The sequence below is a fragment of the Festucalex cinctus genome, chromosome 2, assembly GCF_051991245.1.
Source record: "Festucalex cinctus isolate MCC-2025b chromosome 2, RoL_Fcin_1.0, whole genome shotgun sequence".
Taxonomy (NCBI): Eukaryota; Metazoa; Chordata; class Actinopteri; order Syngnathiformes; family Syngnathidae; genus Festucalex; species Festucalex cinctus.
The window spans coordinates 6,828,085-6,854,679 of NC_135412.1; the positions used below are offsets into that span (position 1 = coordinate 6,828,085).

The window sequence follows — 26,595 nt, forward strand, 5'->3', positions numbered from 1 at the left end:
ATTTAGGGAAAAAAAAGCATAGTAAGCAAAGCTCATAAAACATGCACCATTTTTGCACACCTTGCACAACTTTAGATAACAAATAAGGTGTAAAGCTCAACAACGAAACAATGAACATTTCAGCACATTCTGTAGTGCTAGCAGATCATCTTTGCCCAAGTGGTTTTGGTTCTGTTGTAATGACCTTTCATATTCATGAATGCCTCCCAATATTCTGTCAGCCCAAACAGAGCAACAGAACAGCTGAGTTCCTCAGACACACTCTCTCATTATTCTTCTTCCCTCCCCTTCACTTCTCCCCCTTCTCCCTATCTCCGCCCCATTTCTCTCTTTCAGCTGCGGAACATGATTAATGTGCACCTTGCCACTGGTGGTTTTTCTAATTGCCAGCACACCGGCTCAGTCAGCGCATTGTCCACACACATGCGCACACGCATTCGCACACGCATGCCATCAGGAACAGGAGGTGTGCCAAAACTGTGAACATATTTAAATGAACATATTTTATATGTGCGCGTGCACGGAGCACACACATACAAGTGGGGAGGGTGTGTGGCTGGAGCAGGTGTTTGCCATTTCTCAACACATTAATCATCCTCCTTTAAATAACCTGAGTGTCGTCTTGACGGTTTGAGACCACGAGGATGCTGCAGTGCTGTTGCCCGACGACAGCACGATCCCCGTCGCTGCATCTTTTTAATGTTATCTCAGGAACCCACAAGCCCCAAAGTGTCAGGAAGTGGCCCGCCTCGCCTCCCAGGCCGTTTGCAACCATTTGATGGCTTTGACCTCTGCACGGTGATGTGTTGTGTGGCCTTGTGACTAACCCCAATCTTTCAGCCGTGTTAAAGTTCTGAATCTGTGGAAATTTTGGTAAGTGAAAAGATGCTCAGTGGCTGGATGATGCACAAATGGCCGACTCAAAGGGTGCCAAGGTTTCAGCTAGTGGGCTCCCACACACATTAGGGGGTTCAGAGTGAAACACTGCTGTGTACTGCGAATTGGAAAGCAAAACCAAGTTGAGAAATTCTTCACGGTATCTAGCAAAGAACGACTGCAAGACATTTGCCTCAACAAGCCTTTCAATAGAGAGTATACAGCTACGCAGAATCCCGATTCAATAAAGAACATCCATGCTCATTTTAGAATACATCGCACAGTGGAGCTGAGAGCAGCAAAATCCCTGCATGCACTGAAGAACGCAACCATGAGTTGAATTTCACGTTATTTCAAGGTTTTGTTTCTTTTCATCCGCAGAGAAGACTGAGGAATTGCAATTATGATGCTAGGATTGTCAGGGGAATTTTGAGTTTTGGTAAAATAGCAAGACATACAGTATATTACTTCTCAGGCACACTTGACAGAAAAAGAAAAGAAGCTCAGCCTGTATATGTAACTGAATATGACTAAAATAAAAATACATCACAGTGTGTGGGTGTTTTGTAACTAGACTCAGACTTTATGGCCTTGGATGGCTTTTAATTATCGTCATAGTCCTTATTTCCTGTAATTCCTATTACAGTATGAAAAAGGCATTACAGGTATATGAATAATTTAATCTTAAACGGTACTCTTAAAAACTTTAGTTGCATGAAGTAAGGAACAAAGTTAACCTACTGTACGTTATGTACAATGACTTATTTAGACCTTTTCTCATTTGTTTCTATCTTGTGTAATTTCAGCAGTTTATTAACTCATTCACTCCCAGCCATTTTCACAGAAACAATCCCATTCGCTCCCGGCTGTTTTACTGGATTTTGGCTGATTTTGCAAGGCCCACAGAATATTGTGTTCTATTGCTATAAAAGCATGGAACCTATCAAAAGAATGATTGAAGTCTCTTCTTTCATCAGGAAAAAAAATGATGTTTCTATCTGTTTCCGATTTGCAGCAATTAGCATTAGAAGAGAGCTAAGTTTCATCAGTTTTCACAAATCTATTTAAAATTGTAAGTAATTGAGCTTTTTTTTCTCGATGGCCCTGGTTGATCTCCTTTGCTCTGCTGCCACCTGCTGGCCGTTTGTGTAATAACTACCATTTCTACAACCGTTCTTTGCAGGTGAGAGGCTGCATCAAAGCCTTCTGTATGCTCTAGCATTTAAAAAACAAACAAAAACAAACAAACAAACAAACAAACAAACGTATAAATACGTCTTTGGGACACTTAGAACATTAAAAAAAACGTATTTATACGTTATTGGGAGTAAATGAGTTAACATGTGATAACAAAAGCTATGCCGTACAGTAGATGGCTTACAGAGAGTCAATCAAAGTATGCAGTGGCGGAAATGGCTGAAACGAGAAACCAGGTCTCTAGGGGTCAAAATGGCATGATGAGTCTTTTGACAGTTGTCTTGCCTAATTTATACCATACAGAGGAAATTGTTTCTCTCAGTACTATTTTCCTAATATGCGTCTGGGGGATCAAAATTACCGGCACTTTATGGAGACTTTTACACATTTTTTGTGCATGAGTACAAGTGCAGAGGAATACATGTGTACGGATAACTCAGTAAGATAACCAGCACACAGTTTGTGAATGAACAATAAAGTCTGTTTATCGATCTTCTCTTGCACGAGTGCAGCAGACCTCATTCGATAAAAGCACGGACAGTCACTTGAAGTAATATTTTGGAAAGCTCACACCGGGAAAGGCAAGCACATGTAACATCACTGTCAGTATCTTAATGGAAGTGACAAAGAGTTCTTCATGGATGCACTTTTACTTCAAATTGACATTGTTTCCCCTCCAATATCGACTGTAGATAGCCACACTCAAGTGCTGACCAAGTGCACTCTAGGTAAAATACAGTATGTACTTCAGAATAACTGATTATAGGCCCACTTTGCAAACAACACATCTAGCCACATTCACTGGGAATTTATTGTTGTACTGTGCCATAACTTCCCCACAATATCCGTCATCTAAATCCATAAAAATCCCCTCGTCCTCCTACACTGCCCATGTAGCATGCTGCATCAGCATATGAATTGCAGCAACATTTGATGTTTTGGTTCGGTACTCCTGATGCTCGGAATGTGAAAAGACATGATTGTGAGATTTAAAATAAAAATCTGCCCACGAATCCTCCCACACTCTTAGACATCTGACATCAATGACGTTCAGTGTCTTCCAGGAGGTAATAAAGGGCTGCTATTCCCTCTTCTTTTTTAACACCCTGACAGTCTGCCTCATCTACTTCCATTTCAGGTATTGTGACACCCCAAATTTCCCAGAAAGTCTGAGAAAATCCAAAAAGTCAGCACTTGCACTCTAATTGGTACGCAAAAACACCTCTCAGACTATGTACGGAAGAACATCTGGCCAATGAATTTCATTTCTGGATCTTGTGCTAGAACTACGCACAACATTAGACAAGATTAATTGGTTACAGCCTTGAATATTAACTAACAAGAATGTTAAGTTAATCAAAACTGGTTTGTTTAGGTTTTTTATATAACAAAAGGGACTCTTGAAATTATTATATCTATTTTAATGGGTGGGTTTTGCTGGGTACTCTGGCTTCCTCCCACATTCCAAAAACATCCAGCCAGGTTTATTCCACCTATCCATTTTCTATACAATTGTTTCCTCAGTCTTTTTTTCATTGATGTACCCCTTGTGATTGTTTTTTTTTTCCAGCCAAATACCTCTTAACCAGCCCCAAGACATTTTTGGATTGAGAAAAAAAAAAAAGACTGAAGGCATCTGTGTTTTACTTATTAAACTTTGGAACTCCATTTGTGGTCATATCTCTAGAATTAACTTAATTATAAATAAGGATTTGTGCACATAAAAACAATTATCAACATAAAGTGTTCTGGGATAATCATAGTGATGTCGAGCTCAGACTACGCGATTTTTTTTGTCTTTCAAGACAGTCGCGCTGTCAGATTACCCGATAAATTCGCTTTGCGTCATGGAATGGACGTGTTGTAACACTACAAGTCTGAAACCGACAAGATGCCACCCGATCATCGCAAGCTCTGATGCCAAGAGCATGCGTCGGCACTGCTTTTCGGGGAGGCGGGACAAAAAAAGCAGAGCCTGGCAGAGCAGGGACTGTTTGTTTGAATGGAGCACGCGACAAGTGCGGCGCCACTCTGCATACATGAGAGCATTATTGTTCACGCTCCCTGCTCGGTAGTTGTTTAAAATATGACTTCGTACAATTACTGTATCTTAATTTATTTACGTGTCAGGGTAATATAGCCCATTTTGTGAATTAATTTGGAGATGACAAATGCTATTGTTTTATCAAAAACTGAAATATTAGGCCTACGTCGTTTGAGTAAATAATTTTCTAAACTGCTTACATATTTATCCCTATTTGAATTGTTTTAGCACGGTCCTTTTTGATACGTGCGTTCACTCCGAACCGTCAGGTTTCGTTCTTGTGAGGTAGGGAGGGAAGGAGGAAAAAAGCACAGACCACTTTCTTTTGTTTTTATTGTTAGTTAACTGGAATGGTTTTTAGCTAAAGTATTTATTATGTATGTTTTTTATGATTATTGGTTTAATGCCTGTTTTTTCAACTTGCTCGTATGCCATTGAATTGCCCCTCGGGGACAAATAAAGTTTTTTTGAATTGAATTTGAATTGAATTGAATTGAATTGAATTGAATTGAATTGAATTGAATTGAATTGAATTGAATTGAATTGAATTGAATTGAATTGAATTGAAAAAAAGACGCATAGCAGCACGGCTGTCAAGGCGGCATGCAGGGCCTGGCCTGACTTCTATAAAAACATATAGACTATATGCACGTCCCAAAGCCGTGATCGATCCTCACTTATGTCCAAATCATACTGTAAAAATATTTGAACAACAGTCACAATATTTTTTTTTTGTACTTTTGTACTACTGACGTCGCCATTTGCCCATGACGGTGGCAATGTTGCGAGGTGGCTCCCGTTCATAAAATGAAAAATAATGTGACTTTTGATAGAAAGATAAATACACCATGTGCAGTCATTAAATGTTAATTTAAGAATCTAAATAGTCCATTGGTGTGCATGTGAGTGTGAATGTTTACCTGCAAAATATATTCTTCTTCCTGGTGGGGCATAACAAATTATAATTGAGAAGCTAAAGTCATGTAACAAATTAATGATATTGTCTGCAGTATTGTATAGAAATATTTTAAAATGGAACGTGGATACAGTGCAACAGCAATTTATAATGTGTGCAAATTCAGCATTTTGTGTAGTGGAAAGGCTAGAGCGGCAATTAACACAACTAATTTAATATGCCACCGGAAAAACTGTTGTGCCCCCGAAAAAAAAAAGGATTTTATGATTTAAATATTTTACTTGGTTTAAACCACTGCTCCATAAACCGTATAACAGGTGTCATGTTGGGGTATTTAGGATGCACTTTTCCCCCCCTTGCCAAGGTATCGGACCGGTATTCGGTTTCAGCAGAGCCTCAAAATCAGGTAGCTTAGAGACTTGGGTGCAAAAAATGTGATCAAAACATCGCTAAATATACTGTGTTGTGTCTGTCTTTTTATGCGGGCCTTGGGTCTTCGCAATAAAGATGATGACTGTAATAGTCTTTCTGTGTGCAATAGTGGAGTTTGAAATACTCCATCTGTGGTTGTTTGTACCTGTACTGTGGTATTTATTGGAAAAGCAGGCAGACAGAACAAGGTTTATGAGAGAACTGTGGGACAAAGAGAGAAAGAACAGTAATGAAAAAAACATCATTGGCAGAATAATATGGTATAATGTATGACTACTATGTTATATAGAAGTCACGTTTTTGTCTGTGCAGGAAAAGTATACTGTACCCTCTGAGGAATAGACACAATACCAAACCAATAGGAAGGGAGAGCAGGATGGAATAAGACAGGGGTAGTGAGCCAGGTAGTACTTTCTGGTGTGTGGTGGAACAAGCTACAGTATGCAGTACCTAAAGTTGTGCGGAATGGCATGCACGAAGACAGTATAAATTTGGTCTATGGTTTAGTTTATACTCTACTATTACTATGTGTATTGATATTGTAGCTCAGTCACTGACCAGACTGAGTTGAAAAATGTGCTAGCATGGGATAATTAAAACATGATAGTACTGTACCTTTTACAAATGTGAATGTCATGTAATAATTTCATTTAAAAAATAATTGAATGATACTTTATTCATTCATGTGTATACATATGGACACAATTGTTGGCATTACTGTGTTAATGAAAGAAAATCCCACAGTGGTCCTAAAAATATAACTAGAATCTGACAAAAAGCAATATTACATTTTTAAAATTTTAATTTTAAAAATATGAAAATTAATATGTAAAAAAATAACCAATGAAAATCACAAACAATTGATTTTCAATTGTGGTTCAACAGAATTATTAAAAACTAACCAAAAAATTATGGTACCCTTCACGTACAACAATATTTTGTTGCATAACCTTTTGAGGCAACGCCACAATCAAACAATTTCTGCAACCTTCAATGAGACTTCTGCACCTCTCAACAGATATTTTTAGACCACTCGTCATGAGTAAATGGCTCCAGTGACCTCAAGTTTGAAGGGTGCTTCTTCCAGATGTTTCAGCTCCTACCGCAGATGTTCACTAGGATTTGGATCAGGGCAGGCTCATAGAAATCTCTTCAGAATAGTCCAATGTTTTGCTCTTAGCCATTCATGGGTATTTTTAGTTGTGTGTTTTGGGTCCTTATCCTGTTGCAAGACCCATGCTGACACCGCGCAGCACATTTCTCTCATGACTACCTTAATAGTCTTGAGATTTCATTCATTTCATCAAGACACCCTGTGCCAGATGCAGCATAGCAGCCACAGAACATAACAGAGCCTCCTCCATGTAACACAGTAAGTAGGTACATTATTTACTTTGTAAGCTTCATTTTTGCGTCTTTGTGATCATAGCGCTGATTTGCCTTGCCAAAATGTCCCAGTACCGTCTAGTATGTCCACAGGACATTCACTGAGAACCTTTGGTGCTTGTCAACAATCAACATGCAGTTTGGTAAATTTAACTCTTCCTGTTTGATGATTTTCAACAGTGATGCCCTCCTTGGTCGTCTCCAATGTTGTCCACTTTGTCTTAATGATGGATGGTGCGATATGACACTGATGTACTTTGACCTTGGAGTTCACCTTTTTTCTTTGGCGGTGCTTCTGGGCTCTTTTGTTACCATTTGTATTGTGCTTCTTTTCAATTTGTCATCAATTTTCCTTCTGTGGCCACTCCCAAGGTGGTTTGCTACAGCCCCCACCCCCCTTTTTTTTTTCTTTGAGGTGCATTTTTGCTAATCAATGCTGTAATTGGAGGAGCAACTGGGAACTGAAGCAAGGATTTAATAATAAATAATAAAAACATAACTATATAAATGGGGGAGTTGTAGGGATGCTACTACTTAATATTTTAGCATTATTTTGGTATTCTACTAAAAATTCTACAAAATAATCAAATATTTGGGTAAAATATGTTTGCTTGATTAAAGAGTAATTACAAACACCACAGAGAAAATAAAACATTTTACACAATAACGAATGACCAATTTTTTTTTTTTTTTTTTTTTTTTAATAAATAAAATCTACCCTTCTTATTAAATTCGCATTGTGCATAGCAGCAAGCTATTTTCTTGTGTAGAAACATTTTCCATGGGGTAATTTGAAACACAAATATAGATTTCAGTTTGAACGTAGCATTTCTTGTATCAAAAACATAAGGCATTAATTTAACAAAGGCATAAAAGCCCCTATGCAAGTTGACTGAGTAGCAAGCATTTTAGCAAGTGGGATACAGTATGTCCATGGCTGTGTGTTTATGACTTTAAACCGGCTGACACGGAATAAGACAAATATTCTTTATTCTACTAAAACTTTTGGGAGTGTTCAAACAAAAATGAAGACACCTCGAGAGGAAACGAATATTTCTTTCACTTAACTTAATTGAAACCTACAACATATAGTCCCTTGGAGTACTACATTGGCTGTGCATTTACTCAGCAAAACTTATAAGCACTGATACTATTATGGTGGCGGGCTGTCGTTCACGACAGTCGCTATCTCAACTTAAATTATAAGACATGGTGTGATAAATTCATTCTGTGTCTTTGACCGGGCAAGTGGCCACACTACAACTCTTGACACCAACTAGACCCCATCCAATCATTGCATGTTCCGCCAACAGAACAGTCCGACCGCACAGCTCTTCGGGGAAGCGGGACAAAAAGAAAAGAGTCCAGGCAGTAGGGAGGTTGTGTGTGGGCATGCAGGATCGCAAGTGTGGGTCTGTGCCGGAGCTTGGCTACAATGTGTCTACTTTATTTGAGGCGCAAAATGCCAATTTTTTTTTATCCTCACAAACTACAGTGCAAAACTACTTATCTTGAGCCTTGAAATTATACCAAAACATTCATTTTCGGCTATATCACCCAGACCTAATTGTCACGTGGGATTGTATTTCATGGGTTTACTACAACTACAATCCTACATCTAGACTTTATATCAATAAACAAGTTAATTGACATAATTAGAACATCATGGCGGTTTTCAGAATAACTCAAATAGTGTAAAAACCACTAATGCTTGTCTTCCAGGAGGAACAGTACACAAACAGTTCTCGCTGTCACACTGATGCCATCTGACAGCGCTGTCCATATAATGCAGCAAAAGTCAATTGACTTCTGACCTGCCCGTGCGCATAAGCAGCGCCTTCCCGTGTTCCTGAATCAATATGGCCACCGCATCACAGCAGAGCTACTCAGATTGGCTGCCCTGGTGTTGACCTGCCTGAGAACCCGCGCATGCATCAACTGGATGGGTTAGGATTCGGTCAAATCCTGATATACTCACGCAGTCGATACTTGAGACAAGCCAAAAAAATAATAATTCTTTGGTAAAAAATAAAAAAATAAATAAAAATACTTTGGAGAATTCCACTTCCAAATGTTGGCTATATTTTCACAATCCTTTTGAGTCATTTTCTATGTATTTTCCTTCTGTCTTACATACAGTCTTTCTAACACGACCGTCACCAGACTTTGCTGAATTGGGCACTTATTTTCTATTACCATAATGATCTTTTACAGGTCACACTAACAACAAGATCACACACATGCAGGCAAATGCAAGGATAATTTCGAGAATGAATGGGCATGCAACAGTGTTGCACTTCTTGAGCTTGGGTTGAAAGTTGTGTGTGTGGGGTTTGGGGGTTGATACCTTGCTCAAGTCAGTCAAGTTTTTTTTTTTTTTTTTTTTTTTTTGTCCAAATTGGGACTCTGACACTTTGGCTCCAAAGATGAGTTTCTGCAACCCAATATAGTGTATTATAACACTGATTATATTAAGATATTGAACAAATAAGGAGAGGAGATCTCATAGAAGACATATTAAGCATATATAAATGCAATATCATTGAATCCACAGTGAGTCAAATTTAGTTTTACTAATATAATGGATTTGTGAGGCTAAAAACATTGTCATAGCCTCCGAAATGTTGGTTTCCAGTTTCCAGTCACCACTAAATTTTACAGCTTGTGCAAGCTGCAGATGATCACACCATCTATCTCCATAACTTTGCATTATGTCATTCAATGTTGTTGTGTGCATAATTGTGCATGTGATGGTGGTCAAATGAGATAAAAGATTGGCTTGATGTATATTTTCGACAAACAACAGACCTGGGATAATGTCACTGAGGGGGGCGTTGCTTACCTTCCATTCTTAGATAGGGCAAACTGCACTCCTTCCCGTTGGAAAGGCATCAAGCGCTGCAGGAGCTTGTGAGGGAGGCCTGACATCTGCTGTGACCATCTTGTGTCACAGTGAGAAGGCTGCAGCGGGCCACTACCATCCGTGGGCATTATGTCCTCACCAGTAGCTTGGATCTGAATTTAAGATGTAAACAAAAATGTTGATCTGTAAGCACTTGCAACCTCTCAGAATTACAATAGCCAATTCTACACCAAAACAAAAGCAGATTCCATTCAAAATAAACTGATAACAGTTGCTTTCATATCAACTTATCAGGCTCATGGACATAATTTATGAAAATGACAACACCATACTGAGTAATAGAAACCAGGAGGTAGGGCCGAGAGAAATAAAAAATATTCAACCTGAAGTATGTTAATTGCACTTCCACTTGAAAAATTAATACAAAAAGCAATTTAATTTTGGCGAATATTTAAACCATCTATGTAACACTGCAGTACCAACGGACGACGTCAATTGTGCAGTAAGCGTACAATAATTTACTGTACATTACAGTTACATTCCACCACAAAAAGAGAATCTGACAGGCCCCCACAGCTTTTAATCATGGCACGATGTGCAACTGATCACATCGTATACGTCATAGTTTGGTCAGCATAACTCGGAATCATACCCATCGTCATTTTGGCTTGTGTGTGTTTTTTCCCCTTCTAGATATGAAAGTAGAACGTACAAAAACGAACTTTTTTTTTTGGGGGGGGGGAATCTGGAAGTTCAACTTTAACACGGGAAGGCATATCCCGGCAAAATATGGAGGTGCACTCGGTTTATTCCCCCTATCATCCTCACCATCACTCTAACTAGTCAAGCAATTTTCTATTACATGTAATTCGCGGTAGCCACACACACAAAACACATGCAAGGATTAAACAATAACAGCAGCAATCATGTAGGCGTTTAAACGAGGCATTTCCACTCGCAAGTGGCTACATATTGGCACAGACTAAAACACCGGACGACGGCGAGACGTGATATATTTTCAACGCCCTTGCGTCGAGCGTGCTGGGCTGAGTAGGCAACGCTCTCTAGCAGCTTGCTAGTATCTGCTACCTCACATCGTCCCTCTCTACAAACTAATGGCTGTTAGTGTACTTTTGTGCTAACAGGAACACGGTGTCCAAACGCTAGGGCTCGTCGACGGCTGCGCACCAGTTGTCAAGCGAAGAGGTAAGGCAACACTCGATTCACAGAAGTTGTAAGCTAGCTCGCATTGCCTGAAGGGAGCGAGGCGTGTCGCACTTTGTAGCTAGCAGCTGAAAACAGCAGTCTCGCGAGTGTGTGACAGCTCCCAGCCGGCCCGGCCGGTGCTAGCGCTCATTACTGGCAAGTAGCTTAGCAGACTCAAATCGACGTCACCCCTGACTTATTTTACTGTAGAAATCATCAACCGAAAGCAAACATAATTATGCAAGCTAAGCACCCATGCTAGCTACCGGCGTGCGTGTACTCAACATTTCATTTCATTACATTAATAAATAACTTTTTGGCCCGTCTGTCTTACAACAATTGCATTCATCATTATCACACGTTAGCTGTTAGGCATGTGCATTTCCAATTGTTTCAATGTTTGGTAAGTGGTTGTGAAGTTATGTTGCATGTTGACATTAACTAAAACAAATTGCAAATCGTAAATGGGCGGAAGGAAATACGAAAGTTTGCCGTGAATCGCGCAAGAACTGGAAGTACCTATAGACCCCTCCAGTGTGACGTCACGTTGAAGTGCGCCCCTTAGTGGTGGTGGTCAGCGCGTCAATGCGAGTGAGTTCGAAAACAATCAGTGTGAAAATAGAAAATGGGTCAAACAGTTGATAAATCAGCTACCAATGCTATGGTGAACTTGTGCGCGGCCGACAGATGCTCTAATATCTCAAACGGAGATGAGATCATTCTTTCGGCTGCCGGCAGCGATTCTAAACCAGATGGAATACGGTGAGGAGTGAAAGACAAGCACGATGGCTAGAGCGACTGTGAGCAAAACTACGACGCAAGTGCTTTGTACCCACAAAAAGTGCGAGGATATGCTCAGATCATTTTATATCATGTAATTTTTCTCTTTTTCATATGCAGCTGGTCTTAACATTAACCTCTGATTGCAAATTCGATGCAGATGTGATGAATAAGCCAGTGTTTGTTTATCTTTAGTGAAACAATCATACTTTTTTTGCAGTATTCATGGGTATTCAAGTAATTTTGAACAAAAAGTTAACGATTTAACACGATTATTACAATTAACACTTTAACTCGGGCGAACCAAAAGATAAATACAACATACCTTTGCTGCTACGAGACAAATATTGTCGTGTTGAACGCAGCCGACATCCTTCACCCATCCAGACCCAAAATAGTTCTAAGAATTCAGGCTCTTGATGGCGTAAATATTGCTAGCCTAGCGCTAATGCTGAAAGCGACGGGAGGATCCGATTCAAATGCTAACAGGAAGTTAGCATCAACTTTGGGTGTGTTTTTCCTTCATATAACGAATATCCACACACAAATCTTGTGAGAAACACATACCCACAGGTGAGATAACACTACGCAAAGGCACAAATTCTTCCCAATGTTTAAAAAAAACCAAGTTATTTTCATAGAATTCAATTGCAACTTTCTTCTGTACTCACGTTAAGTGTGTACGCCATAGATATATGGCAACACACTGCCCCCAATAGGCCAAAACACACAGGAACAATCAGTATGTTCTTACTTTTTTTTTCGGTCGCTATTATTTTAGTTTATTCTGTTCTTATTTCACGTTCTTATTGTTTGTATTTTGTGATTGTTCTTTTGAATTATATTTAAAGTTGATATTTCAAGGATTCAGACTTTTTTTTTTTTTTTTGCAAAATTCAAGGATGCAAACATCCAAGGATTTTTTTATTTGTTTATTTATTTTTGTCTTAAACACACATTTCCCCATGACATAGCACGAAATACAATCCCTAAGATCTCAGGTTAGCCCAAGACTTGTGAAAATAACACAAGATGAAAACGTATAAAAGAAAAGGTTAGTGTTTTACAGCAGTTGTAAACAAGTAAGAATGGTTTTTATTATTGACACATAAATCTTTATAATAACCTTGTATACTTCATGAAATTTTTTGATAAGGTCATACTATGGACTTTTCATTGAAAGCACAAAATCTTAATCGTGAAAGTTTGTGCATAAGTGACACCCATTGAAAACAAATGGGGGGGGGTAATTGTATGCATTATACATATTTTTAAATAATCGGCAGATTAATCGGTAATCTGTATTTTTTTTTTTTTCTGCCAAAAATTGGTATTGGCATCGGCCACAAAAAATGCATATTGGTCGGCCCCTAGCCTATTTGCTGTGAAGGTTTTGGTTAGGCTGTTAATGCAGAAAACAGCCTATGTTCCCGCAAGGCTGAATTTGTCGGCTGCATGACGTCACTCCCAGCACGACTCGACAGGACTTAGGTATGAATGGATCGTCGATTCTAGAGCTGTCAAAATTAATCGAGTAATCGATTATCAAATTAATCTGCAACTATTTTAATTATCAAATAATCATTTAGAGCCATTTTTTAATTTAAAATTGTGCAAGTCCTCTGATTTCAGCATATCAACAGTAATTGCTCACTGATTTCTGTTAGTCCTTCATAAAAGAAGACTGATTATTTTCTGTGTTTAAACATCTGTTTTTACTTCGGAAAATATTGCCAAACCGGTAACATTGTACAGCATCAATCATTGATCACTATACGAATGTGAAGTATGAAATAAACACCAATCACTGGTTAATAAACAGCAATCAGGGAGCAAAATACTTTTGTAATACACTTTATTGCAAAATTTAAATGAATCCAATTAGTGGATTAATCGATAGATTAATCGATTCTAAAAATATTTGATGGTGACAGCACTAGTCAATTCTGCTTGCGCAATGACCCACAGTCCATTCATGTAAGTCCGTGCGTGCTGTTGAGTCGCGCCGGGTGTGACGTCATGCAGCCTTGTGAATTTGGACACAGGGACATAAGGGTGTGAAGTGAGGCAGAAACCATGGCCAGTGCATGACTATCTGGTGATTGACTATTCAGAGCCGCCAAAAACAAGTTGCAGCATTCATATGCAGAAACAATTTAATCATTCCTGTTGAATTTGCAATTCTTGAAGTCATAGCTTGCATGCCTAGGGTTGAATATAGGAAAAAAGGTTAAGATGAGACGAGTCTCCTTTTTGATTGACTGTGTGTCACCTGCAAGAGAATGTTGTTTTTGACATGCATGTTGCGGCAAAACTGTCATCTTGATTTGCTTGTCATTTACCATAATTTTGCAGCTAACTCATTGGACTTGTCTAATCAGTCTACCGCTGATTTTGATGCATCAACACAGGCAATTATTGCCTCATGGTTGAAATGTACAGCGATTAAAGTTACAGCATGGATGGATTGCCTCATGGATGACTGAGCATACTGATACAGTGGCGTCATTTTCATGAAGCAAGCAGCATAGCCTGGTGCAGCTGGATTGGTAGACTAGAACTGTACTTTTATGATGCCACAGGAAATTTCAAAATAAGTTATGAGCATTAATGTAATGAGTATTCCCTTCTGAGACATTCTGTATAGTTTCATCTACCAACCAAAGTAAGAGAGTAAAATATGCATTATCATAAATATATGAATTATTGTGTGGTCATGACTTAATTCAATGTTACATGCACAGATTAGGGCCATTTTGGAACTGACGTTGTCCAATATTGAGGTTGAGGATATTGTGTCTTTCTGTCAAAAAGTGTGGCTCAGTGACTAAATAATTAATCACCTTCCAGGGGGAAATCTTCCTTCCCTGTATTATTTGGTCCAGCAGGCTATTAAATAATTCAGTTGTCAATCCATAAATTGTTACTGTTTAATCAGTGACCTTTTCATAGGATAAAGGAAGCACAATAATACATTTGTCGGCGACGGCTCTAAGGAAGGATTGGTTGTCACAGCCTGAGATGCTAGTTGCTAAGTGACAGTGGGAACTTCACCGCCCACTGTGTTTGCTGTTAAATGTCTGTGAAATGTTGAGAAACAATCACATAATGGCAGTCTAGACATTGGCTGCTCTGTGGCGCAAGGCACATGTTAGTGACTTCACCTAGTGATGAAAGTGCTTTCTTTGCATGGAGCATGGTATTATTAACCTTTTAATATCCATCTTCTCACAATATTAGATATTTTAATGAAATTAACACTCGCAGGCATGCCATGATCCCTAATTATTTTCTCAATTAAATGCTTGCAAGGCACACTTAGATGAAATAGAGGAGGTCAGTGGTCTGGTCTCATTATGTACAGGCAGAAAATTGTTTCCAGCAGATCCATTAAGCTTGTAATTTGCTTCAAGTAGATTGCTTTCTTACAGAATGTCTCCTTTCAGCCAGCCTGTGTGCTGGGCGGTATTTGGGCTTGTCTGAGTCAAGCAGGATTAGCCGTAGCCTGGTCGACTTGTGTGAGAAGCAGGGTGCCAGCTTTATTGGGACACTCGCCCAGTGAACAGCTCGGCCTCTCAGCAGCCAGCGCCTCCCCATCGACTCTCCACCTGGTGTTTGAGCACCTAGCAGGCCGCAGTCGTGTCGTTCCCGTCCGCTCTCCTCTTATCCTTTCTGCTTGCCAACCTCCTCCTTTCCTTTCAATGCAGGTTTGCCTCTCTCTCGCTCTCTTTATCCGTCTATGCTGCCTTCCTTCCTCCCTCCTTCCATCTCATGCCATCTATTCCATGTCCCTGCATGCCCTTTCCTCCTCCCCCGCCTCCATCCTAAAGCAGAGTAGCTAATGAAGAGACCCATTTCGGCGCTGACTTTGGTTCATACGGCCCTCCGTAGCGCCGGCCGGCTTCGGCTGCTGTGACTGGCTGTTTGGGCTCTGACATCACACGGGGGCCAGCTGTTGATTTGGCGCTGTCTCCAAGGCTGGCTGGCTTGATGGGTTGTGGCAGGTAGACTTGTGCTTGCGCAGCATCCTCCCCTCCCTCTTTGTGACACCCACTCCCCTTCACCCTCTTCTTTTAGAGCCCCTTCTCCCCATCTCACACGCTCACTCTTTCGCGCGAGTGTGCAGGAGGCAGCCGGCAGCTGCTGGAGGTGCGAGCTGGGAGGCGACTCCAGTCTCTTCTCCAGCAAATATTGCCTCCTGTACACAATGGAAGCTAAAGAGCTGAGTTGCTTTGGGGATGGAGGGCAGGTAGGTCCCCTGCAGCTTCCTGTCTCTCAATATTGTCTTGCACCTCTCTGATTGATCCTTGTTACCAACGTGTTTCCTATTTTCCTTGTTGATTTTTGTCTCTTTTCCTCTATTCTTTCATGCGCATACTTTTAGGGTTCGGTTAATTCAGTTGGAAATCAAACTCAAGTCACACACAAAAAAATATGTATCTATTTCTTTGCTTTTGTGATTGCTGTGCTGTAGGTTGCAGAGTGAGTGTGCGATGTTAAAGTGAAATTCCGTGTGCTTGTGTTACATCAGGACCGTTGCCTGTCTCAAGAGTTTCCCGTGCTTGGGTTTACATGACGGCATTATGAGCCAAGATGAGCCAGTAAGAGCTTTGACTCTTCCTCATTTTCCAGCCTCTGTCGTTCTGCAGGTGCAAATGGACTTTTAATGACCGCGGCAGACTTTTTAACTTGGGTTCTCACGAGGCACCGTTAGAGTAAAACTGCAAGACTTGCATGTGAGTTTTCTCAGTTTTATTGTGTCTCCTGTAATTACCCAGATTGATATTCCTAAGAAGTTCTCCTCTGGGACTGGTAATGGATTACCTCCATGCTCGGCTGCAAATGTAATTTATTAATGCTGGCTTCCTGCGCCTCTACCGCAGAGTCCTGCGCTCGCATCACCATATGCGACCTGGAGGCAAATCACGCCTCGCAATTAGGGGCTCTCGTTTTATGCTTTTGCAGTTAATTTAACCGTCCGTTTGCTGGCAGTTCCTTAAGACGACATGAGCTTCGTTGCCCTGAAATTAAGGGAAGCAGGGGATGAAAGTGCTATTATTTCATTGGCTTTACACTAATGGCTTTCCAGCTCCCCTGTCAATGCTTTCCTGGCTTTGCAATTAGAAGGGCGAGCTAGGAAATGGTAGATTAGTTACTCAGCTGAGCGAAACGCAAAAATCTATTTTGTTGCACTGCCATGAGTGTAAAGCTGCATTAGTATCCTAATTAGCTGTTTATTGGGTGTTTTATTTTATTAGCCAGGTTGTGTGTGCTGTGCCAAATAGAAAGTGGCTTTTGGCATGTCGTGCACAAGTCATTTAATTGTACCGCGCCGGTTTGTGGCTAATTGGCTGTATTTGATTTCTTTCTTAGAGTAAATATGTCTCTTTTGTGAGATATTTTTGTCGGTTTTGTTGCAACTAAAAAATAAAAATCTGATATTAAGTTTTCACCCACAGAGCTTTGTCTTTGTGTTGGGGCTTTTGTTTCACGATGCCTTGCTCATAACGGACGCTCTGAGGTGTTTGCTGAGGTTTCTCCATGGCTCTTTTTATGTGAAAATTATCATAAATAAATGTAACCCCCAACCATACAGTGAGGACTCATCCAGTTTTTGCTTAGTATTTGACTCGTCCTCACCCTCTCCGCACATTTGAGCTGCAGGCAGAGTTGAACTTGGAGTATGGAATTGAGGGTCCTTCTCCTACACTCGAGCTGGTTTTAGCCCAGGCAATTGCCCTGACCCACGCAGCGCGTAGCGGAGGTGTGGGAGTGAAAGGTCAGAATTTGTGAGAGAGGCAGGTGTGTGTGTGTGTGTGTGTGTGTGTGTGTGTGTGTTTGTGCTCATGTGCAGAGGAAGGAATATAACTGTCAAAATGTGACTATATTCCACCTCCACCGCCAAGCTCCCGCGCTTGTCATCACTTGCAGCCTCTTATGTGTCTCACTGAAATGTCTCATTAGCCTGCTGTCTACATAATTGTCTGTGAGAGTTGTCCGCTAAGAGCCTGGAATATGATTAACTCGGCCACCTTCATGACATTGTTTGGTACCCTCCACCTCCTTTTTTTTTTTCCCCCCTTTTTCTTTTAAACATATTTCTTCGAAGTAAAAAAAAAAAATGGCATGCTTGCATGCTGCGGACAGTCCAAGAAAATCTGAATGTCATTAGTTATTTATTCATTATTTAGATTTCATTGCTATCCGACTGAAATTAGCCATGCAATCCTGTTCTGTAATTAGTCTCTTATTGAAACTTAATCAGTTTTGACTCTATCTAATCTGTGCATTGTGTGAGGCTGCTATTATGGCACTTTTGTGTATTGTGAAGAGGTGAGGTGACACTGAACGATGCCGGAGGGAGCTACTTTAGGGTTGTTTTGCTCTATTGTGATTTTTAATACCAGCGAACCACTCCCTGTCATTGATGGCACTTTGACCGAGGACGCACAAATGGATACATTTCACAAATGAAATGCAATTTCAGTGATGCATGCAAGCTGTGCCATACCAATCAAATATAGCACCGTTTTCTCATGACGTAGAAATTTACATGAATGTCTCAATTTGAGGTTGCGAAGGTAAACCCGCTTATGCTGCGGCTGCAATGTCCGCTCTCGTGGAGCGCCCACAGCCTGGCTGAGCTGCGTTATTGTTATAGCAGCTTCTACCTTACGTGCATGTCATGTCTAGTTTTCCGCGACAGCTGTTGTTTCTCAGGACATGTTCTCTTGAATAACGAAAGCTGTGTTTTGTGTAAATGAGTGTAACCAAAGGGCCTTATAGCGTGTGCTGCTACTATATATGACACAATATCAGTATTTCTCATGAGATTATAGCGACCACAATTATCATGGTTATGACTATTTAGTATACAGTATATTGAAATGTAATCATGAAATAGCGATAGAGACATACAGAAACATGGACCTTAATCACTGCAACATTTATTTTTAATGTGGGAAAATAAAAAAGTAAAATCAGTAACACAATGCATATGAGTCATGACATTAGGAATTGGACATGGCAGCAACATATATTAACTTTTAAAGCATACAAAATCCCCCCAAAAAATCACAACGATGAGGGAGAAAAATGTGTATACACAGAAGGTATGATGGCATCTAAAATTAATTTTCCATAAATGTAAAATAGTGTCCCCAGTGCCTTTTTTTTTTTTTTTTTTTTTTTTTTTTTTTAAATAAGTGAAAACATTTTGCGGTTACCTTTGCCTCTTTCGCCATGTTTCCTCACGCTGTAACATATGCGTTTTGGCATGGCCATCTTCTTTTCTGTTTAAAGCTTCCCATAGTGTGTTATTTTCATTTGTTTGCTGTAACCGCACATCCTGTATGGGGGAACCCAAAAGACTGGTAATGCTACTCAGAGAAGCGAAATAGTGAGGATAATTAAAATTTGTAACGGTAAAAATAGCGGTTTGAAATGTTACCACTTGAGTGGTAAAGCGTGAACCATTTGCTCCTTAGCTGCCACCCATCATCGCCTCACACTGCTGACGGCTACGGCATCATGTGAAGGAAGATTATAGAGTTAGCAGGGATTCCGCTTGACCTTTTGGGGCTGTGAAAGGGGGAGGGTGAAACAAAAGACCATGTTATGAACTACAGCCAGCCCTTGGCACCATTGGGCGCCCAGGCTTGGCACCGCGCCACGCCCATTCAGTGCGATGGAGATTAGAGAAGGTGAAAGATGTTGGGATGCGATGCCGATGAGAAATGTGTAGCATTGCGTAAGCTGATGTTTATCTGCCTCATTTGGAAACGGAGTCATTGCAGCCACTTGACATGAGCGCTTATGTCACATGATTGAAGCTGGGACATTTGTAAATTAAAAATGTGTTATGTGGGGGAAAATACTAGTTTAATATGAAGGCATTTTACTTTACAAAACACCTAATTTGTACTGTTGTCAGTCATTTGCTTTGGCTTGTTCTTTTGCTGATTTTTGACATCTTTTTCTCAACTAGTCCCACCTTGTAGCTGAGCTCAACAGAAGTCTCCTTTATGATACACGTCAGGCATTTTGATAAGTTTGTGCCACCAAATGGCAAAAGCTTTTCAGCGCAGAAATGCTCTTTCCTCGTTTCTTTCTGAATATCTAATGTTGCTGTTGCCTCAGCTGCATTCCCATCTCCGCTTTCATTCATAATTTATGGCGCACAGGCACGAAAGGGCCCGAAAATACACACTCGCCACACTGTTCACCATGTTTCAAATCTGCTGACTCTTCTGTCACTGCCGTCACTACTAACCCCTGACCTGTAAAACACCACAATGCTAACACCCGCGCCTTTCTCCATGGCAGGTCAGCAGGGGTCATGAGGTTGTCGGGGCCCCCGGTTGCCATGCAAAGCGGCTGAAGCAGGCATGGACAAGAAATCTCGGGCAGGATCGGTAGGCCTTGTTGACTTCCACAGCCGCCTCATCCTCTGCCACAACCTTCACCACTGGCTACGCACAAAGTATGTCTTCTGTTTCGGTTTGCATGTAATAAAGATTAGCCAGTGAATAAGTACTGACTCAGTAATAAGTCAGACGTTACTAGTTTTAGCCTTTTACATATTGCACACTAGGACTGAACAATACTGTATATCAAATATTGTCATAATTATAATAATGGCACATATAATCTGCATATCGTAAAGAAGTGCAGTAAATTAATACTGTCATTTAGATTTGTATGCTTATGCGACTTTGACCAATCAGATGCAAACTTAAATATGCATTGCGATCCAATAAGAGAACAGTATCATGGGCATTACTAACACTGCACATTGAGCCTGCTTATTTTTCTGCATAGAAAATAATAAAAATATCACTTCTTTAGGTACATGTCAAATATTTCATTGGTATCACTATGTATTGCAATTAGTGCTGTCAAAGTTAAGCATTAACTCATGAACTATTTTATACTGCCACACGTCAAAAAAAACAACCCACCACAGTGCCAGCCAATTTCGAGCATTTTAACTCATCTTTCAAGGCAAACGGAATATTGTGTTCTTTTGCCACATATACAACGTGGATACCACGTGAAAGATCGCATTCCATTCTTTCATTAGAAAAAAAAAAAAGTATGTTTCTACCTTATTCCGTTCTCTAGTAATCACCATTTGAAAATAGGTAATTTGAGTAACATTGAGCAAAAAATGAAAAGATAAGGACAAGCTTTTTTTCATCAGATTCCGTCATGTTTCATTGTAATTTCATCCACCGGCAGCCCATTGGAAAGAGATACAATGCTGCCATCTGCTGGCCATAGTTAGTTGTTGTTTCTGGTTTCACAACTTATTGACCCAGTAGCGCTGCACTTATGTTGCACTGGCCATTGATTTAAAAAAATAAATAAAATAAAAATAAAAACGTTTATGGCGGCATACATCGTGATTTTAATAAATGTTTTGGCATCAAAGACTTAATCAGAAAAAATATCACAATCACACTATTAATTTTGACCGCGGATGAACCTTTAGCTTGACAGCGGATGATTACGTTAAAGGTAGCGCAGGTCGTGTTTGCGCAATAAACAACTACATTCTTTTAAGTAAAGCAATTAATAAATGTTCGCGTAATTCAGAATATTTGATCTAGTCAAAATAATTGGGTTTCTTTTTCCCATTTTACCGCTCGCCACTGCGGTATGTGTGTGTGGTTTCTGTAAAACAAAAAATACAAATAAAATAAACATGAGCAATTGCATGTAAATGTCTCATCTATACAATGCTAATTAGTCAAAATCATAATTATGCGTAGTTCAAATAGTACAGGTGACATTGACCTCAAAGTACATAAATGACCTACAACACTTAATTTTGAGGGCCTCTTAATAAATTGCTAGTAATGCATGCACACATTGTGAATCGACAGTTTATGGAGGAACTCAAAAAGTTCTCCTTCATTCTGGCCATTACCAAGGGTCTTAAACACAGATGGCCAAAATATGCGTAATTAAAATTAGACTCCATTAATAAACTAACCACCGGAGGGTGCTGGAACTGCACAAATGGAAATCAACCTGGCTTTTGTAACAGATGTACTCCTATTAATATCGTAACATGACAATGCCGATTTTGTAGCAGTTTTAATATTCCGACATTTCCGTTATCGTTACATCCCAATGGGTGAGAAATATTTGAATTCAATGGAAAAACACCGTGGCTCCGAAACTGCTGATTGTCATGAAATGAGCAACCTTCTAAATCTAGTCATTTGTATTGCTCGACTTTACTGTGCGATATGTATCTTGAGATTTCCTGTCTTACAGCCTCGATGAATGAATGCTGTCATTGCACCGAGTGCATCATCTGCAGTTGCATTTCTACATTGGTGGAGCTGTAATTCTCTTCGAGCACATCAACGGCAATTTTTCTTTTTTGCATCGCATTCAAGATAACAGATTTACAGCCGCTCAAATTGCTGAATGTTTCCTTATGAAAAACTAAGGATGATGTGATGAGCCATAAAACAAAGCAGGCACATTGAATTTATCCTTACTGTAGGAAACAAGGCATCAACATTAAAATGCATCAAAGTCTGAAAAGCAAAAAAGCTTGACACCCACGTCCCAAGGCAAAAATATGTCTGGTGGAATGAATGATGCTGAGAGGGACAGAATACTGATTTACTGGCTCTCGAAAATATCTGTCCAGTAATGCAAATCTTTGAACAGGGCAACTCGGGAGATTTCACCCATCAAAATGTCAGTAAAAGACACTAAATATTCAAAGGAATGTGCAACACCCTGGAGTATTAAGCTGTTTTCTCTCAGAATGTAAAAATAATGTAAAGCAGCAGCTAGTGATGCTTTTGTCAAACAACTGACAGGTCATTGAAATTCAGCAATGAATGCTGCAGTTGCCAGCTGTGCTTTTGTGGGCCTCTCAGCCCAGCACAACATTTGCTCTGCAGAAGAACACTGGAACAGTGAGCTACAAGTCGATAACTTTGGCCTGGACGGATTGACTGTCACTTTTTAGCAATTACATGCTTAGTTTTACCACCGTCAAAATAAGAAAAAAAAACTGTCATCACACCTCACCTGATTGATAGAACATCTACAAAGCCCCATCTTAAAAGCGCCCACCACACCTTTTTGGGATGAATGTTTTTGAAGAATAATCTACCTAAATGTGATCAACTGCCCAACGCACATTGTGCCACCACTAGATGGCACTAAGTTCTACACACTGTCACTTTAAATACACTTGGATTTTCAGGATTATTATTGTTTACAATTATAAAATCCTACCCCACAAATACATTGTTTTTCACTAAAGGAAGAAAGGGGTTGTCACTTATTTTTTCCATCTGTTCTTCATTTCTTTCAGGTGCTCCTTCTTTGCCAACATTGCCAGTAAGACTTTGCCATGAGAATGTCTGATAAAGCAGACTTTGAAACAACGAAGGCTTCCGAGGCTGCAGATGCCGTGGCGTTTCCAAAAGAAAACGCCACCCAGTCTGAAGTTTCTGATGAGGCCGGCAAGGAAAACTCTGGCAGTGTCACTACAACAAAAGCCGAGGTCAAGGAGACCATTGAGGTAGTAGTCGTTTTCCACTAACATAGCACTTATTTCTTCTGCTTAATAATAACGTAGCATGAATGAGGGTGTTGTAAGGTCATGTTTGAAAAGTTTTCAAAGGGTCAGCAGCCTAACAAACTCATTGGGCTAAGTTAATTTCATAGGTAACATTTTCCCACTCTTCCCTGCATACGAGTCCATGAAAATGACTGCCTAAGGAATATACTGTCATCCGTTATGCGGTGTTTTAGGTCACAAACCACAGTACTGTATATTCTAAAAAAAATATATCATTAGTCATGACTGGAATACTAACATAGGTTTAATAACACTACCTTTGAATAGCTGAATGAAAACTAAAGAAGGTACTGTAGGTTGTGAATTGGAGTGAAAATCTTGCACGCTCCCCATTATTATTCGGAGGGCTACAATTTCATTTAAAATATCATTTTGAATTTGTATGCATTACTTATTTTCTTCCAATATGACTACTTAAAAGTAAAACTGTTAAAACCATATTTGTGATGATGTAATGCTATTTCCAGATTACCAACAGTTACAACTGTGTCCGTATTTTGATCGGGAAATCACTGAAGGCTACCCCATTACGTCCGTACGTCTTTAAAAAGAATCATGGGTCACATTTCTCAAACAGCAAAAACACTTGGTGAATAATTGTGAGGAATTTTTGACAACACTCACACCGCACGTGGCGTTCTTCTACTGGTGGCACCAGGTAAATGCATTGAAATGGAATGGAGAGTTCAATGTTAGCCAAAGCTGAGGACTTAATGCTAACGCTATTAGCTGCGTCATTACAGTCATAAAACTTGTTGGAATGTGCCAAATGGCCACAGGTCATTGAAGCATAGTTAATGGTGAGTGATATTTCTAATCAGTGGTTTTTATTTTAGTTTTGACATGAAAATGGCTAATGGCACTAAAACATTTGGGAACAGCTGCCTTTATTTAAAAAAATATATGTATATACCTGTGTGTTCAATGTGCATTGTTTGAATGTCACAAGCAAGCTAAGCGCTGAAAGAAAATATTTTAGTAATATTTTAATAGCATAAATCAATGTCTTGATTTTAGAGGTTAGTGCAGAGTCAAAGCCATTATTGCAATTGTACTAATAATTTAGTGTGGTTACAGATATAAACAGGCAGAATTTTAACAATATGAAAATTCAGAAAAATTGCTTAGGAGGTGAATTTCTTTAGTTTGTCAGCTCTGAATTTCTGCGATTTAAATCACGTATACATTTGCTTCCTCTTCTGAAAGACTGAAGGATCTATAAATTAGAATGTTTCTTTGTCCTTACAAAATGAAATAAATTCTTATCCTTTTCACACATCACTTACATCAATAGCGAAGTGAGCTATTCAATGTCATGCAGCCGCCATCTTCATGTTGCAGAAAGCTGAGATCTGTGGCGTGAAATCACTGACATTTCATTGTAAATGACAAACTCTTTCAATTATATAGTTTATTAATATAATGGTTTTTTTTCATTATTATTATTATTACATGTGAGGTCTTTTCTTTGAGCCATGGACAGAATAAACTTCAGATAACTAATAATTCCCAGTTGAATAACTTTGGATTTTGCATCACATGATTTCTTTGACTGACTACAACACAGTATGTATTGTCTTCATTGTGCTCATGAGAGAAGCTACAAAGAGAACACGTCTGGCTGAGTGCCAAGACAGAAGTGAGTGACTTGTGTGATGACATGTGATTTTATTGTCCAAATTTAATCTAAGTGAGAGTTTCTTTGTTTATGTATGTACCACTGAGAAACATTGGTGCCGTGGTTACCATACTTGCGTACGTTTTTGTAATACAGTGCCCTCCGTAATTATTGGCACCCCTGGTTGAGATGTGTTAAAAACCTGAATTCAGTTTTTAATGCAGAACAGAGGCATACTCTCATACTACAACAATCTTGCCTCTTGTAATCTTGAATATTGTATCAGCACACAACACACAATAATAATAATTAAAAATAAATAAATAAATAAATAAAGTGAGATCCCAAGTGGACGTAAAAATGGTCAATACAGGGTAGGTAGGTGATTGAATGACTTTTGTCATTTCTGGTCCCTTCCCTACTCCCTACAAATTATTGAATTACCGGTATTCAAATGACTAGTTATTTAAAATAATAATAATAATATTATTATTATTATTATTATTAAATCACAGTACTTGCGCTAGGTAAGGTGGCCAAGGACAAGTTGAAATTCTTGAACTGGTAATTGTGGGACTGGTTGAGGAAAAAATGTGATGTGGACAAAAACTATGTAGGGGGCTACCATTGGGCGATCGAGGCTTGTGTGTGAGAGAGAAAGAGAAAGCATTCCGGGAGAGAAAGGGAGCAAACTCTGTGACTTTGCCACCATCTGCCTCCAGCTCCGCAGCTCCTTCCTCTGCTGGTGGCCGCCCTACTTTTGCTGACTTCAGCCCTTTCCCTCTTCCCCATTTCCATTCCTTTATCTCCTGCTGGCATTGTTCATTCCCCACCGGCCCCATGCCACTCAATTAGCTGGTGTAGTGGTGCACTCACAGTCCCAGCCCTGTCCCACCTTACCCTCCACCCCTCCCTTTCCATATTACCTGATATAGAAAAGGGTGCTGTAGGTCACAGGCAGTGTCCCATTTCAATTTTTTTATACAACTTTAGGCCCTCGAGCTCAATGAGAGAGAGGGTCAGGTTGTCCTCTTGATTTTAGAGGACAGACAAGAAGGACAGAGATTCATGTTGGGATTAGCAGGCACAGGACAGGGTTCTGGTACAATTTATGCTGGAACGGCTCCTGCTAGGTCACCGGCTACTTTCCCACCTTGTCTCCCAGTGCATGCTACTTTCTATTTCTAACATGCATTAGTGTCGTACTGTCGTGCTTTAAACGGAGAGGCGCTGAACCTTATCTTCTACTTTCGGGTGCCCCCGTCTCCCTCCCGCACCTGTGTGTGTGTGTGTGATTCACATGATGGCAAAATGGAGCTCAAAGCAAAGTTCAACAATGACCCAAGTTGCTTACGGCCAAATGTCTGGCTTTTGTTTTCTGTATTGTGGCTGTTTGAGATAGTGGACCTTCACTGCTACTGTAAATTGTCTCTGTCCGATGACTACCGTTTGTCACGTAAGACACATAAAATGTATTATAAAAGACATTTTTACCATTTATAATACGTTTATTTTTTATTTTTTTTTTATTTTGTTTTTTTATGACTTGTTTATTGCTTTAAAGGATATCCCCTGGAGATGCATCATCTCATTTTCGAAGGGGCCCTTCCAAACACATACATAACAGTAATAAGCAATCAATATGACTGATGCGTTTAGT

The 26,595-nt window shown here is 39.8% G+C and overlaps 2 protein-coding genes across 11 annotated transcripts in view; one reads left to right on the forward strand and one right to left on the reverse strand.

Annotated features, from left to right (window-relative positions):
* zranb3 (zinc finger, RAN-binding domain containing 3) overlaps positions 1-11,066 on the reverse strand; it is a 72,207-nt gene extending 61,141 nt beyond the window's left edge. The window contains exons 1-2 of one of the 3 annotated variants that reach the window (XM_077512481.1): positions 10,846-11,066; positions 9,694-9,866 (exon numbers count right to left, since the gene is read on the reverse strand). In XM_077512481.1, coding sequence (XP_077368607.1) covers positions 9,694-9,842 — 149 coding nt within the window. In that variant the 5' untranslated portion in view covers positions 9,843-9,866; positions 10,846-11,066. Of the gene's footprint in view, positions 1-9,693; positions 9,867-10,366 lie in introns of all 3 variants that reach the window. The other 2 variants (XM_077512483.1, XM_077512480.1) reach the window with 2 other exon arrangements.
* The window catches only part of LOC144013513 (R3H domain-containing protein 1-like), a 44,719-nt gene continuing 28,630 nt past the window's right edge, over positions 10,507-26,595 (forward strand). For 3 of the 8 annotated variants that reach the window (XR_013282269.1, XM_077512488.1, XM_077512489.1), the window contains exons 1-4: positions 15,560-15,704; positions 15,778-15,949; positions 20,026-20,182; positions 23,048-23,257. Coding sequence is in view for 7 of the 8 variants with exons in the window: in XM_077512488.1 (XP_077368614.1) it covers positions 23,087-23,257 (171 nt within the window). In the remaining variant the exon portion in view is untranslated. Of the gene's footprint in view, positions 10,921-15,557; positions 15,705-15,777; positions 15,950-20,025; positions 20,183-23,047; positions 23,258-26,595 lie in introns of those variants that run through there. The other 5 variants (XM_077512484.1, XM_077512487.1, XM_077512490.1 and 2 more) reach the window with 4 other exon arrangements.